The sequence below is a fragment of the Tiliqua scincoides genome, chromosome 1, assembly GCF_035046505.1.
Source record: "Tiliqua scincoides isolate rTilSci1 chromosome 1, rTilSci1.hap2, whole genome shotgun sequence".
Classification (NCBI taxonomy): domain Eukaryota; kingdom Metazoa; phylum Chordata; class Lepidosauria; order Squamata; family Scincidae; genus Tiliqua; species Tiliqua scincoides.
The window spans coordinates 179,451,548-179,466,693 of record NC_089821.1 but is presented as its reverse complement, the minus strand read 5'-3'; the positions used below and the strand labels follow the sequence as shown (position 1 = coordinate 179,466,693).

Genomic DNA, 15,146 nt, shown 5'->3' with positions numbered 1-15,146 from the left:
AACATGTCTCAGTCTACTTTGCAGGGCAGGCCAAGGGGAACAAAATGCCACCAGTCATAAATTAACCCATTTTTGCCCAGCCAACAGGTGTACAGTGGCAGACCTCCCCAGCCCTGTGCCCCAGGGCAAAAGTCTGCAAGAGCACCTCCTGCGGGACGTCGCCACACCCCCTCCCCCACTTACCTGGAGTTCACAGAGCCTCATGCAACTCCAGGACATGTCAGGGAAGCCTCTATGAGGTTCCTCGAGGCTTTAAACTATGCTTCTGGCACACCGGAAGTAGTTTCTGACCTTGTCGGGAGCCTTAGAGAGGCTTTTGCATGATCCTAAAGGCATGCAAGGCTTTGTGCCTGGGGTATTTGACCCATAGAATGAATGGGAAGTCTACCACTGCAGGTGTACACATTTGATCCCTGTTGCATATATGCACTGTTGGGCAGAAATGGCTTAAACAAGGTGGACCAGATATGTTCCTTCTTAGTGTTTAAAAAAACATAGGGGTAACCTAACTCGAGACCATGGTATGTGGGGAAGGAATTAACACATCCCCATGAACTATTCTGCCACAGAAAATATCCCCCACCCTGGAGGCTATTTGATTCTGAAGCAGCAAATCGCTGCAAATAGATGCTTTGGGGGCAAACTGCCATTTGGGGGCCATTTTGGCAGGACAACAGTCTGGGAGAAGGTAATAATCTCTTTCCTGACACATAATGATATTGATGCAAGGCCACTTGCAGATGTTTGGTTTTTTTGGGGGGGGGGGTTGCCAACTAAGGGCACAATCCTATCTTGCAAGCCAGGAGGCTTGCGCTGTATCCAGTGCAAGGTAGGGCTACAAAGTGGCTCAGCCAAAGGTAAAGAGAAACTTACCCCTGGGTAAACCACTGCTGCCCCTATGGGTCTCCTCGAACTAGCACCACCTCCTGAGGTGGCACAAGTCTGAGGAGAGCGGAGCAACTTGAAGCTGCTCCATGCTGCTTGGGGAACAGGGTTGGGATTTGGCATAAGTGCCAGGTCCCAGCTCCGCCTCCTGCTTCCCACCTGTTCCCGGGGCCGTGTGGCTTGCTCTAGAGGAGGTGCAAACATGCCTTGTTCTTAGGAATGACTTAAACCAGCCAACCTAGCAGAAGCAGTAGAAAGGGGCAACAAGCAAGACCCCTAAGGTTCTGGCCAAGATAAAATGTCCTTTAAATTCAAAGGTTAAACATGGTACAGTAATCAGCACAATTTAGAAAATATTGTGACACAGGAAACATTTACACTTGATTTTTTCATTACAGTAGTCAGTTGTGTCCTTGATAGTTTAGGGCAGGGGTGCCCAAACCCCAGCCCTGTGGCCACTTGCGACCCTCGAGACCTCCCATTCTGGCCTGCTGGGAACCCCCAGTCTCCAATGAGCTCTGGCGCTCCAGAGACGTGCTGGAGCCCGTGCTGGCCCGACACAACTGCTCTTAGCATGACGGCCAACTTTTCAACCTCTTGTGTGAGCTATGGGACGAGGGCTCCCTCCACTGCTTGTTGTTTCACATCTCTGATGCAGCAGTGACAGCAAAGGAGGGCCGGCCTTGCTTTGTGCAAGGTCTTTTATAGGCCATGAGCTATTGCAAGACCTTCATTCATTCATATAAGTTCATCTTTAATGTATTCATTTATGTAAATTTATTCAAATTTGAAATGTAAATTATCCCCTTTTTCCCTGTCCCCCAACACAGTGTCAGAGAGATGATGCGGCCCTCCTGCCAAAAAGTTTGCACACCCCTGGTTTAGGGTATTCTGTTATGTTGTCATTCAGAAACCACGAAACAAAACCCTCTCTGTATTGTAGCTTATTGACATATTTATTTATCTCTGTCTCTCCTCTTGCAGAAATCCCCAATAAAATGAATCGTGGTGAAGACAAACACCTTGCAGATGCTCCAGGGTCAGAAAAGTCAGAAAGAACAACAAAGAGGTCTAGGGTATCTACCATCCGAAGGATATTTGATATGGCAAAACACCGCACAAAGAGATCTTCCTTCTTCCCAACTGGTGTGAAGGTTTGTCCTCAAGAGTCAGTGAAGCAGATTTTAGCAAGCCACCAAGCTTATTATCGATTAAGAGGTGAGATATTTTCTCTTTGCTTTCCATATCATCTGTCTTTTATATTTGTTTTAAGCATCTCACAACTTCTTCAATTGTTTTGCTCATTCCTCCTAGAGAGAAATTCAACACTGCTCTCTAAACAATGGGTATTTTTTTTTGTTTTAGTATTTCTTTTGTTTTTGTTTCTGGACACAGGCTGGAACAAAATTGCTAGGACAATTAAAACAGCAACTGCCACAAAGCAGCACTCTGCAGCAGCTCAAGTGCAGGGCCTGAGTGAGGGAAAACTCAGGTTCAAATTCGAACTGAGCCAAGAGAAGTAGGGTCATATGATTTAGCATATCATGTTAAACACATACTTGCATTTGCATTTCTTCTTTAAATAGCACCGGGGGTTGATCCAAATTAGAACTGAAGCATGGGGGGGCGGGGGTTCTTCAACAAAAGCTCCACCTCTCCACAATTCCTTTTTGCCTTGGAGGAGAGGGTTAAACACCTTCCTTTTCCCATGCCACTCTTATCCAGATGACCTCAGACTCCTGTAGCAGCAAATTGAAGGGGGAAGAAAGGTGGAAATATAATCATACATGTAATGTCATGCGTACTTTGAACTTTAGTTGGTGGCCTTAGGCAAGTCACTGTGAATAGAACAAAAAAAAACTCTTCTTGCTTTTGAAAAAAAAACTTGCTTTTGAAACTTTGGATGAATCTTAATCAAATCTGTGAACTAAATGGGAAAAAGTATTGTGCTTGAGTTAGCATTGGGTGATATGAATTTCCGTCTGTGGTGATTAATCTATGACTGCTGTGAGAATTTATCTGATGAAAAGCAGTTCAGAAATATCCCTAATCTGTAATGGCTCCTACACACCTACAAATCATTGTCACTTGGTGCTGCAGTCATCTGTGACCTGACCCACAGTGATTGGAGAATAACTCGACATAATCTTCAAAAAGACTGAAGCTGATTTCAGTTGACACATCCTGAAACTGTCTGGTGGTGTAACTTCTAAGGTCGCAACTGTGATATAAGAATTTGGACTTAGGATTTGACAGTGCACTGTAAACGTACCTTAATAGCCCAACCCTATTGGCAGAGTCCACTGCTGGAACTAGCATTCCGGTAGCAGAACACTCTTTATAGAGTTGCAAACACCATGGCTTTGAAGCCTGTTATCACATGCTTCCAGGACACCACCAGAAATGGTGACTGACACCCCTCCAGGTGCATTGGTAGGGGGGTGGATTTCATGGGTGGGGGCAGACCGAGGAAGGGTGGTTTGGAAGTGGGAGGCGGTTCATCCTGGTATGAGCAATATATGACCAAATGCGATCCCCTATAGATCCCAACACACTCCTTCTTCTCCTTTGACTTGTGCCAGCTATATGGCTGGCACAGGTCTGATGAGACCCATAGAAAACTAAGAGGCATATGGAGAGGAAAGGGAAAATATGTTTACTTGCCTCTCCCAAGTCTCCCAATTTGCCCCTGCCACACCATAGCATACAACACAATCTGTTTTGGCCCATCTGCAAGTTACAATGGAGGGGGAGATAGGATTGGGAAGTACATATTGGCCAGCCTCCACAGGGGCCCCCGAAGTGCGCTGTCTTTGAAAATATCAATCACGAACCACTTTTGGTTTCACAATCGCAAACCAGAAGTGGGTTGCGATCGATATTTTCAATGTCAGTGCGCTTCAGGGGGCCCTGCGGAGGCTGGTGGGGGGCTCCCTGCACCCCAGGGAGGTTGCAGAAGGCTCTGGTAAGTCCAGCCAAGCCCCTGCGTCCCTTCACAGCAATGTGATCTTGGCAATTGCATCGCTGCCTCCCCCCCTCCCCACCCCTTAAAGGGAAAGTGACCAGGGCTCTCTGGCTGGGGCATCGTGATGCCCCAGTTTGAAAACCTCTGCTTTAAGATGAAGATGCCTTTAATAAAGGTTAGGCTCACTGTTCTTTGTCCCAATACCTTAATACTTCCCTTTTTCTTTTTTCCTATCCATTATGTCAGCTGCTTTAAAGAAAGGAATTCAAAAGGAATGAAAGCCTCACCAAGTGAAAACTCAGTTGGAATAATATGAGAAAATAAATCAAAATTATGCAAATATTCATACTTGCAAAATCCATGCTAATCTCAGAAATGTGACCCCTCCATGCAGAAGTTACAGTTTCTAATCTTCAACTCAATGTTCCCTAATTGTAATGTAACAACATTAACAAAGAGTGCAATCAAGCTTGATTCAAATCAACTGAAAGCCAGCTGTAGCTAACAGTGTTCAACAGACACAGTAGCTCCCTGCTGATACAGAAGAGCAAGAGAGTATTGTTATGGAGTAGCACCAACCTGACTTATGCAGTCTTAGAGGGAAAGTTGAAGAATAGAAGGCAGTAGCGATGGTGGATGCCACCCAGCAGCGACCCATTCGTGAGGCAATGTGATGTAGTTTCATCAGCAGTGGATTGCAGGGGGGCAAGAGGGCAATGATTTTAGGGTGTCCTTTACCTGCTGCTGCTACCTTCCTCCAACCTTTTGTGAACACCAGCTGCACTGATTCACGTCCTTACCATGCTCCTTGTGAAGTTTCCTCAAACCTAGAAGTGCGCAACTTTCATTTCATTTACAAGGACTGTGTAAGAGAAGATGCTCATTCATTCATGTGGTCCCTTAGAATAAAACTCAAAACCCCATATTTCTGGGTTTGTGAAAACCACCTGAGAAGCAGGGCAAGGGTTTTTGGTGTGTGTGTTTTTTTTTTTTTTTTGGTAGCACAGAGGTGCCATCTGGTAGCATTTTGGGTCGCGCCACTCCTGGTTCCATCATAGCCAATGGATCAATCAGAGTTTGCTTTCTTACCTGCTTTCTATCTTCTGTCACTCTCCCACCCATATTTCTCCACCCTCCTCTCCAATGCATGCACCATTCCAGTGACACCTTGGCACCACAAGCACAAAGGAAAAAGAAATGGGCAGTATTGTTACTGATGTCCACAGGAGATTGATTGAGCTACTTTTTCTGGCCAACAATTGCCAGTTTTTTACCATGAAACTATTGAAGTTTCATGATTCATATTTAACTTCAATATGACACATACTGGTGTCATACTTTGGTTTTGTATATTTTACTTCAATATACAAATTTGTACAAAAACAAATTATGACACCAGTATGTGTGCATTAATTAGTTTGAATAGTAGGGATGGATTTTACAAATCTCCAACATGAACCATGACTCACATATGTCAGGTTTAAGGCTTCATGCTACAATACATAATAGTGCACTTCTCTCTCTTTTGATTAATGTAATTGTGTTTAATCCATTACATTTTCTGGTTCGTTAAACTCATCTACTAACATATAGAATGTAGGTTTCAATAAATACATAGAAAAATCTTCAAAGATGCTCCAGCCAGAGGTGATATCAGGAGATGATCAAGGCAAGCATTAGCTGAGTGCCCAAAAGAGGGTTTATCTGGCTAGGCTGCCCTTGAAACTAACCAGGATTACCAGTGGGAGAGATGGCCCAAGTGCCTAGCATCTTCATCCACAAATGGAAGCATCCCCCTTGAGTTCCCTTTATCATTGTGGGATATCTAGGCTAGGGGATGCTCCCATTGGCTGGTAGGAAGGAGGAGCTGTTGTCACTGTCATCTGTCACAAATCACTTATAAGCTGAAAATGGTCCAGGGGTTCAGTGCACTCCTGCCCTAATACCACCAAGATCCTCCCCTTCCCAGCTTTAGTTCAGCCTACTCCCTGCCGCAGTCCTCCCCTGAGATGCCTCTGAACTGCCCCTACTGGTTTACCTGCAACCTTACCTGCCTTGAGATGCCCCTGAACTGCCCCTACTGCCACCTTACCTGCTCCAATGGGGCAACTGGGAGCCACTAGCACACGCACAGAGCCTTCAGCCAACTGCAAGATCTGTCAGTGTAAGTTCATTATAAGATTGAGCTGCCCAAGGATGAAGACGTAGAAGGTGTCCAGGCATCGGACACTGCAGCCAGAGGCCACCATCTGCACTGCTGCAGCCATTCTGAATTAATAGGATCTGGATAACAAGCCTCTGTGGTTCCAAAACAAATGTAATACAGTTTAGTGAAGCTTGCCAAGTTTGTCTACTAAATATGATAAGTGTAACACCACTTCTGAAGCTTTGCAAGCACAGCAAAATATATGGACATGCAATTCTCCAGATTTATGCATCTTTTTAATGTTTATTTATTCATGACTTCAGGTCCTCAGCAAGAATGTCTCTAGAATGTATATAGGACATGTCTGGCATAATGCATCATTTGGGAGACCAGTAGCACCACAAGTTTAGTAACACACCATTTTGTATATGCGTTAAAAATTATTCACATGTATTAAGAAATTACAATATTTGCAGGTAACCTGCAAACAGGAAAAAAAAGATATCTGAAATGGAATGAATGCAATCACGATTTGGGCAAAAAAGTGTGATTTTTGGCACATGATCAGAAAGTTAGTAAATATTTATGAATAATATTTCCAACAGTGACTGTACAGATATATAGCTCAATTGCTAAGGAAGAGATGTGTTAATGCATCAAGGCTGTGTGGGGGGGGGGGTATGGTTTGCAGACATATTCTGTGCATATATACATCAAGGTGCTTCAATAGCCCCAGTGGCACTCTTTTTGTGTGTGTTTTTTTGAACTTCATTGTAAATGGTGCCCTAGGTTATTAACTAGAAAGACCTAAAGGGACATAATAAACCTTGCCTGTTGTGTGAGAAAAGATTTGATCTTTGTATATCTGCAGAAGCTTGGAGCAGAAATGGAAGGCATTGTTGAAATGCACCAAGTATCAAGTCAGAAATAGCAACACTATACAATAAAGTGTGCACAAAGATACCCATATATGTTTGAGAATATGGGGCAGTTGCTGTATATTAATTATGAGAACCTTCCAATTTTGAATATTAATGTATATATATGCTGCTATTTATAATAGCATCAATATATATTGCACCTGACTGAAATCTATAGGCAAAAAAAAAGATTCCTACCCCCCAAATGATCTTGCATTCCAGGGCAAGATACAGCAATAGTTCAGCAGCCTTAGATCAGCATTGTTTAAAGAAGAGATAGTAAAGTGTGAAAGTACCTTTTCCATTTAAATCAATGAAAGTGACCCGATGCAATTCTTCGGTTTTCAAGTCACAGATAAAATTTTGAAAATGTATAGTTTGGTAAGCAGTAATTTATGTGTGTAATACATCTGGATAGCTGATACCTTCTTGTTTATAGTGAGTGGTGCCTTTTTATGCTGCTGCATTATTAAGAACTAAAGTGAGACTCTTCTGAAGGTCGGACAGCCCAATCCTGAGCTATCTAGAGCACCCAGGCTCTGTGGCACCGAAAAGGGCTGCCACCGAATCCTGCACCTCCTGCGGTAGGAGGCTGCAGGAGGAGGAGGCAGGAGGCTCCTTGGGAGAAGGGGACATTTGTCCCCTTCCCCCAAGTAAGGTAAGCAGCCCCGCAATGGGGCTACTCACTTTACCGCTGACCAAAAGGTTGGTGGTAAGGAAAAGGCGCTTGTGTAGGGTGTGCAGCCCTCCACAAGCGCCCTGGATCCTGTGGAGCATAGCTCCGCGGATCCTCGTCCCGCCCGACCCCTGGCACGCCTCCCACCTGCCCCCACCGGCCTCCCCTCTCCCCAGAATGCCTCCTCCACTCCCCCGTTCACACCCCCACCTCCTGTTCCGCTGCTCTGCGGTCCGGGAGACTGCCGAGCCATAGGAGCTGGGCGACCACCCCATGCTAGCCCAGCACCGGCCTGTGGTTGGCAGCACAGAGCCACCGGCCTCCCCCCTTGCCGTACTGCCATCCACAGGATTGGGCTCTAAATCTGCGGTTTTCAAACTCTTCAGGACTTTGGAAACTGCAGTAAGTCCTTGCAGGGGAGGCGAGGGAGGCAGCGGGGGCAGGGGGAAGGCAGCGGTGTGCTGCCCAGGATCATGTCACTAAGGGGGGCTGGAGGGACTGGCAGGCACTCACCAGTCCCTACAGCAGCCTGTTGGGGGCGCAGGGAGCCCTGCGCAAGTGTCTGCAGGGCTCCCCAGACTTCCAAAAGTGAAAGTGAAGCAATCATGCTCCACTTCCGGTTTTGCAGAGGTGGCGCACGATCACTCTGCTTTCCTGGGGAGCTCTGTGGACGCTCATGCAGGGCTCCCTGCACCCCAGGAAGGCTGCTGCAGGGACTGGTGAGTGAATCCCAGTCCCTGCAGCCCCCTGAGCAATGTGATTCTGGGAATCCCTTCCCCCCTGCTCTGCCCCTTAAGGGTTATCAGGCTGGGGCATCACGACCACTGGTCTGAATGATATGGTCTTTACTGAGAAGCTAGTTCAGTGCTACAATATCAAAGTGCTACTAAGGGCCCAATCTTATCCCCTGCCGTGCTGTAGTATGCAGCCACACCAATGGAAGCTTCACTGCATGCTACAGGGGAGGAAAACAAGAAGGCAAATCAACAGTAAAAAAATTTTAAACTTACCTCCATGTAGGCCTTCTGGCACTTTATGGGTCTCTTCGAATCTATGCCAGCTATGGACCTCTCTAGACCAGAGGTCTCCTCAGGAGCAAGCAGCAAGTACTGCCTGAACCCAGCCCCCATGCTGGAGGCAGAGTTGGTGCAACTCTGTCTGATGTCCTGAAGGGGTCAAGCTATGGCCCAAATGACCCTGACCTTTCTACCTGTTCTCTCTGTGATCCTTGTGGGGTGTGGCCCTAACCCTTTATCCTTCCATTCTCCTCGGAGCACTTCCTCTTGTCCTCTGTCCGACCTGTTAAGATGGCACACACCAGGGCTCTGATTCCCAGGCCATCTTGAGTACAAGGCACGCAGGGCGAGGCAGCCCCAGGGCCTTGCTATCTCTAAGTCAGTGATTTTCAACCTTTTTCATCTTGTGGCACACTGGCAAGGCACTAAATTGGTCAAGGCACACCATCAGCTTTTTGACAATTGACAAGGCACACTGTGCTGTCAATGGGGGCTCACATCCACCAATGGTCCTATTGATAAATGACCCTTTCCCAAATTCCTGCGACACACCTGGAAACCATTTGCAACACACCAGTGTGCCACAGCACAGTGGTTGAAAATGGCTGCTCTAAGTATTAGCTAAACCTCTGATCCTAATCAGATGCTGTAAATATGCATTCAATGGACCTGTAAGTACATATCTTATTTTTGCAACTTTAACAAGCCATTGCTTCTTTGTCTTTTTATTGATTATCAGTCAGCTGGGTGAGGGAGGTTCCCTGGGGTGATACCCAAAGGGGGGGGGGGTTGCTACTTAAGCTACTTTGCTTCCCCTCATCACCAAAGAGGAAACTATTTTTAATTTCCTCCAACAGTTCTTAAGTGGCCCTTCCCTCATCTGAAAGGGGTCCTAGGGAGAACCCAGAAATAGAACCCTCTGGGGCTTATCGAGACCTGACCACAGGACGTCAGGGCAGGGGGGCTCTCCAACCTCCCTGGAGATGGTGCAGGTGAACCCTGGACTGGTCAGATTCCCCCAGGGGATGCCCCAAACACCTGCAACCCCCCCATTGGTGGACCAGGACAAGACTTCCCCAACCACGGCCTCCCAGGACTACTACAACCTAACATCAGACAAGGGCATTGGCTGATGAGCTACAGAGGATGGGAAGGAGCCAGGGGGCAAAGCTGTCATGTTCCTGCTGAGGGGTCTCTGTGAGGTCACAGAACCCCATGAATGTAAAACATCTGACCAGATTAAATTGGCTCTCAAGACAACTCACTTGACTCCATGTGCCCTATCCACCAGACCCATAGGACAGTAGCCTGGGTAAGCCCCCCAGCAGCCACTGACTCCCAGGGGACAGGACCTTTGCCAACCAGGGACAGTACAGGTAGAGCCTATTTATCTGAGTCAGTTCTGTTCTGTGACTCGGTGCAATTAACCAAAAACACATTGTGCTAAATTCCATAGAGTTATGCAAATACACTGCAGCCTGACACTTCCAGATGGAAGGAAACTAAGGCAGCTGTTATCAATCCCCTCCCCTCCCTTCTCAGCCCTCCCCGTTGCCAGCTGTCCCACTGAGCTTTTAAGAGTCCAGCCCTATGCATTTCTACTCAGAAGCCCCATTGTAGTCATCTCATATCTCATGCTTTACTTGGTGGGAAGGCTTGCTTGTGTCTGTGATAGCCTGCACCATGGGGGGGGGGGGCGCGTTTGGTGATTGCCTGCACCATCTCAATGGGGGGGGGGGATTTGGTAAACACTCCCTGGGTTTTTTAAAGTAATCCCCTCTCCTCCCCCTCCCGCCTCCCCCTTCCTACTCAGCCCTCCCCGTTGCCAGCTGCCCAGCTTCTTTCACAGTTGGGATGCTGATCTTTTAAGAGTTCAGCCCTATGCATTTCTACTCAGAAGTAAGCCCCATTCCAGTCAATGGGGCTTACTCTCAGGAAAGTGTGGAGAGGATTGTAGGCTATATTTCATGCTTTGCTTGCTTGTGTCCCTGATAGCCTGCACCATGGGGGGGGGGGTTGCTTGTGTCGGTGATTGCCTGCACCATCTCAATGGGGGGGGATTTGGCAAACACTCCCTGGGTTTTTTAAAGCAATCCCCTCTGTTGCTACTACACCTGCTCCTGTGTGCGAGTGTGAGAGAGAGAGCGTGCGCGAGTGAGAGCTCTCCACCTTGCTGCATGTGTTCTGGCTACAGAGATTTTTGGACCCCCCTTCAGCCTCTTTGCTGGCTCAGGGACTCCAGGAGTGTTATTGTTCCTTTGCAAGGGGAACCTCTTCCAGGGCTCCAGGGCTATTTTCCTGCCTGGGTGAGGCAGAGCCTTTTTACAGTGTTTTGGGCTGCCTGGAAATGGATCGAAATGCCAGTGCAGGGCAAAGGAGGCAAAAGTGTGTGTGACTTTTGGTTCCCCCACCCCAGACAAATCCACGGATAAATAGGCTGCAGCTGTATACTTCTCCAACATCATATTTTTCAAAGGTGTATAAATCACCAACCAGAATACAAACTCACACGTGCACACGCATATGAAAGTTCTTATTTGACTGCACTTGCTTCTGGTCATCCAATCAAATAGTGTTTGTTTGTCCCATAAAATCATTTTTTCCATGCCGTATCTTCACTTGCCCTCTCATTTGTGCCTTGCAGAAAATAGCTTTATGTGCATTAAATGTGTAGCAGAGCTTATCTACACCAAAGATCCAGTTATCTTTCACCATAGGAATGATTCTGTTCTCAGATTATCACTTTCCATCAGTTCTCAAGCAGCAACATTTTGATACCATCACATTAATCTTGTGGTTTTTTTTAGTACATTTAGTTTTGGATTGTGATTTGTATTCTAAGTAATATAAGAGCAATAGCACTTGTTCATCTCCCTGCCCCCTCCTTTCTTTGGAAACTCCTGGGATTTGGAAGACCCAGATTCAGAACAGCATGGGATGTAGTGTGGGGGCTGCAGTCAGAGGGGCAAATTCCTGAAAGCCATGTGGCAGCAGCCCCCCTCCACTGCAGCCCTCATGCCAGATTCCACACTGTTTCCAAGGGTCCCTAGACACCCAGGAACAACTTTTCAGTTGTTGTGGACAGCATTGTGAAGATGGTGCTTAAGATCTAAAGCAATGTTGTGCTTGCATTGCATTGGGTAAATATCTCTGCTTTCCTCACCGTTGGTGGTGTACATCTCTATTTCACCTCTCCCCCTAAAACTGAGAGAGCTCAAGCACCGTTGTTCCTGCATGACCAAGGCTGTCTTCTCTGTTCATTATACAATGACAGGGCATTGTGATAAAAGTACTGGATGGGGGCTAGTGAATGTATCTTTGAAGAAAACAAAAATCTGTTGGCACTTTTTTGTCTTCTGCCTCTCTAAAAGTCTCTTCAGACCCCAGGCTTATTAGGCTCATTAAACTCCAACATATGTGTTGTCTGTGAAGTGCCTGACTCCCTCTTAAAGCAACTCAAGCTGCTTTCTGCGATACAGCAAAAACTCATTGCTTTTCTTTGTTAGGAATGAATTAATAGGCTCGTGCAGACTGACATGTGTGCTTTCAGTTCTGAACAGCAGGCTGTTAAATATTTGTGTGCATGTTAGTCCTCCTTGTAGTGCTTGTCGTATTAATTGCAAGAGACTGCTAACAGAGTCCACTGAGCAGTACAACTGTTGGAGCTGTTCCTTAGGGCCATGGAATTTAGCCTATTGTGTGTCTGTTCTGAAGGTTCGTCCTAGATGTATGAGTTTTGTGCGTGTGCATGTGTTCTCTTTTGTTTCCCTAAGCGATACAGAAGCCAGTGGTTGTTCCACAGCTGTGACGGCTATTATTTGTCCCCCATTGCTATAGTTTTAGCACACCATTTAGTTATTCATCATCAGTTTAGGAGCACATTAACTTTTAACAAATTAGGACAGGAATACAAGGGGATTAGGTGGTACTGATGTTTCCATGGGGATTCTGCCAAGAGCAAATCAGGACTTTTCCACAAAAGGTTTATTTGAAAAAAGGAACAATAAACAAGCACAATAGGAATCATATAATGGACCATTTGGACATTATTGCATTTATAAGGAAAAGGTACCTACAGGGGAGCCATAAAGCATATGCTAGCATTCTCATTATCAATAGCTTAATTATCTGAGGCAGCATCAAGGCAGATTTCTTTGGCACAATAAAAGCTGATTTCCCTTTTACAATGGCACCCTGATCATGCTTCAGTTGCTTGGATACTGCAAAAATATAATTCAGGACAAGGTAATGTAATATACATCATAACCTAAGCCCATCCTGACAACACCACACCTATGCCGGCTCGACAAGGGCCAAATGCTAAACCTGACCAGGCAAAGCATAGCTGCTGCCGCCCTTCCTAGTAACATCCCCAGTATCTATGGATCCACCAGCACAGCCTGTTATCCATGGAGCAGCATCCTGATGGCAGTGCACCATCATCATCATATCTGTGTCATCCATGCAACATCCATGTGTCATCACCATGAAGTTGGCACATCATCCATGCGTCATCAGTGTGATGTCCACTGCTTCTAAAATCAGTCTGAACACTGACAGTCAGAAAACTGGGGGGGGGGGGGAGGTACAGGGCCAATAAGTCACCAGTGCTGGGGACACGCCCCTGCCGGCCACTAGAAATGAACAATGCAGCGACAAGACCACCTCAATCATGAGGTACTCTGTGGTAGGAAAATGGGTGGAAAATGGGTGGAGGAAGTGCAATTTTCTGCTGTTTTTCCCTTTGCCATTGTTCCTTGTGGGTTTAATTCTCCCTATGCCAGCTCTGCAATTAGTATAACACTTTTGGGGCATCAGGGCATGTCTGTTGTCTGAAGAAGGTTGACTGTGAACTTCTCCTACCATGTCATGCCACAGTTTCCTCTCACTGGTATCCAAGTGATATCTGAAGGCTATCTTTTTTATCTTGGCAAGGCTTTTTTCCTAAGTTGTTTTGATGTCCATGGTGCATCCATTGGTGGGCAGGCTTCTATACTATCATGGCTGTTGTTGCACAAGTGTATGTGGAGACATACAGGCATATTTTGAGGATAAAGCTCTGTCTTTAGTGGAGTAGTCTAAAGGAAAATATGTTTTAAATAGTAAGAAAATCATCTCAGAATGGTGGGGTATTATTATGTGGTAATGAGCAGCCTCACACAAGGTACTTCTTCAGAAAGGGCTACAAAAAGTAGCAATGTTGATCAATAAATAAGTACCTATTCTTTTGTGCATTTAAATATATGTCTTTAAAAAAACTAAAAAGCAATTTGGAAAAGTTATTTTGAATTGAGACACACCTCAGACATACGTTTGTTGTACCAGTGCTGAGTCTTATTATGGCAGCTAGTTAAATTTTTTTCAGGGTATAGCTTGAAGGACTGTGAACCCCAACAAAAATAGTTTCACAACATCCATAGCAGAACATACAAGTTGAATGGGTGCATCCACTGCCACAGTGGTTCTACAAAGTTGCCTACAGATATCTAAAATGCTATGTTTGCAATGTTCTTTTGTTCTATTTTCATTGGATTGTTTTAAGTTGGAAGCAACATGAAGACTTCCTAGGAGCATGCTGATGATGCTTTTAGCCAGTGTTGGGAACATGAGTCAGGTGACTCGGACTTGAGTTGTAACAATGCATTTTTACGGTGACTCGGCGAGTCGTAAGTCACATGCATGGAAGACTCTGAAAAAGACTTGAGTCAGGGCTCCCCTGACTCAACACTCATCCCCATGCGTGGCTTGAGTCTGCCTGTGTCTGGGAGTGCTTGCTTACTGTTTTTGTGGCGTGGCAAACCTTCTGGGACAAGCATTCCAACAACAAACAGTATGAAGTTCCAGCAGGGAGGCAGGAAAGGGTTACTGAATCAGGTGGGAGGGGGGAGGTAGAAGTGAGCTCTTTTTCCCCATCATTGATAGGAAGGAAGGAACAGATTATCATTGGACAAAGGATGGGCATTCGGATACTTTTATTGGCTGAGGGACAACAGGAGGAGGAGCCCAAGGGGTTTCTTGCCAGAAGCCCAGGGAGGTGGGAGAAAACTTTTGTCTGATTCTGCTTTCCAACCTCTTGGCTTCTTGACTCCGTTGTTACTTGGGGGACGGAGCCTCATTGAATGACCAACTAAAGTGGTACTACTTCTGAGAAGAGCTGCCAAGGATTGGGTTGTCCTGGTAAGCCTCCCAGCTACTGCTTGTGATCCTCCTCCCCCCTCTTGCTGCTTCTGGTTCCACTCTCTTGCCGTCCTTCCCACCCCTCATGCCATGTTTACAGATGGGCAGGGACAGCAGGGGAGTGAAAAAAGAGAGCTCCGACACACACCCCAGCAGCAGCCCCGTTTCTTTCTGCAACTGGCTTTTTAAAGTGGGGGAACGGGACTGAACTCTTGTCCATTAGAGTCACTAAAGGGTGGCTCAGAGACTCAGAATGTGCCCCCATTAGGACTCTTTTTCGAGTTGTGTCGTGGGGAGCAGTGACTCTGCAACTTGACTTGAATCAAGCCCTGCTGGGTTTTCCCAACACTGCTTTTAGCCA

General features: G+C 46.2%; 1 protein-coding gene across 1 annotated transcript in view; it reads left to right on the top strand.

Moving 5' to 3' along the window:
- Positions 1-15,146, top strand: part of IMPG1 (interphotoreceptor matrix proteoglycan 1) — a 92,601-nt gene that overhangs the window by 4,426 nt on the left and 73,029 nt on the right. Inside the window, exon 2 of the mRNA XM_066622708.1 lies at positions 1,870-2,103. Coding sequence (XP_066478805.1) covers positions 1,870-2,103 — 234 coding nt within the window. The remainder of the gene's footprint in view (positions 1-1,869; positions 2,104-15,146) is intronic.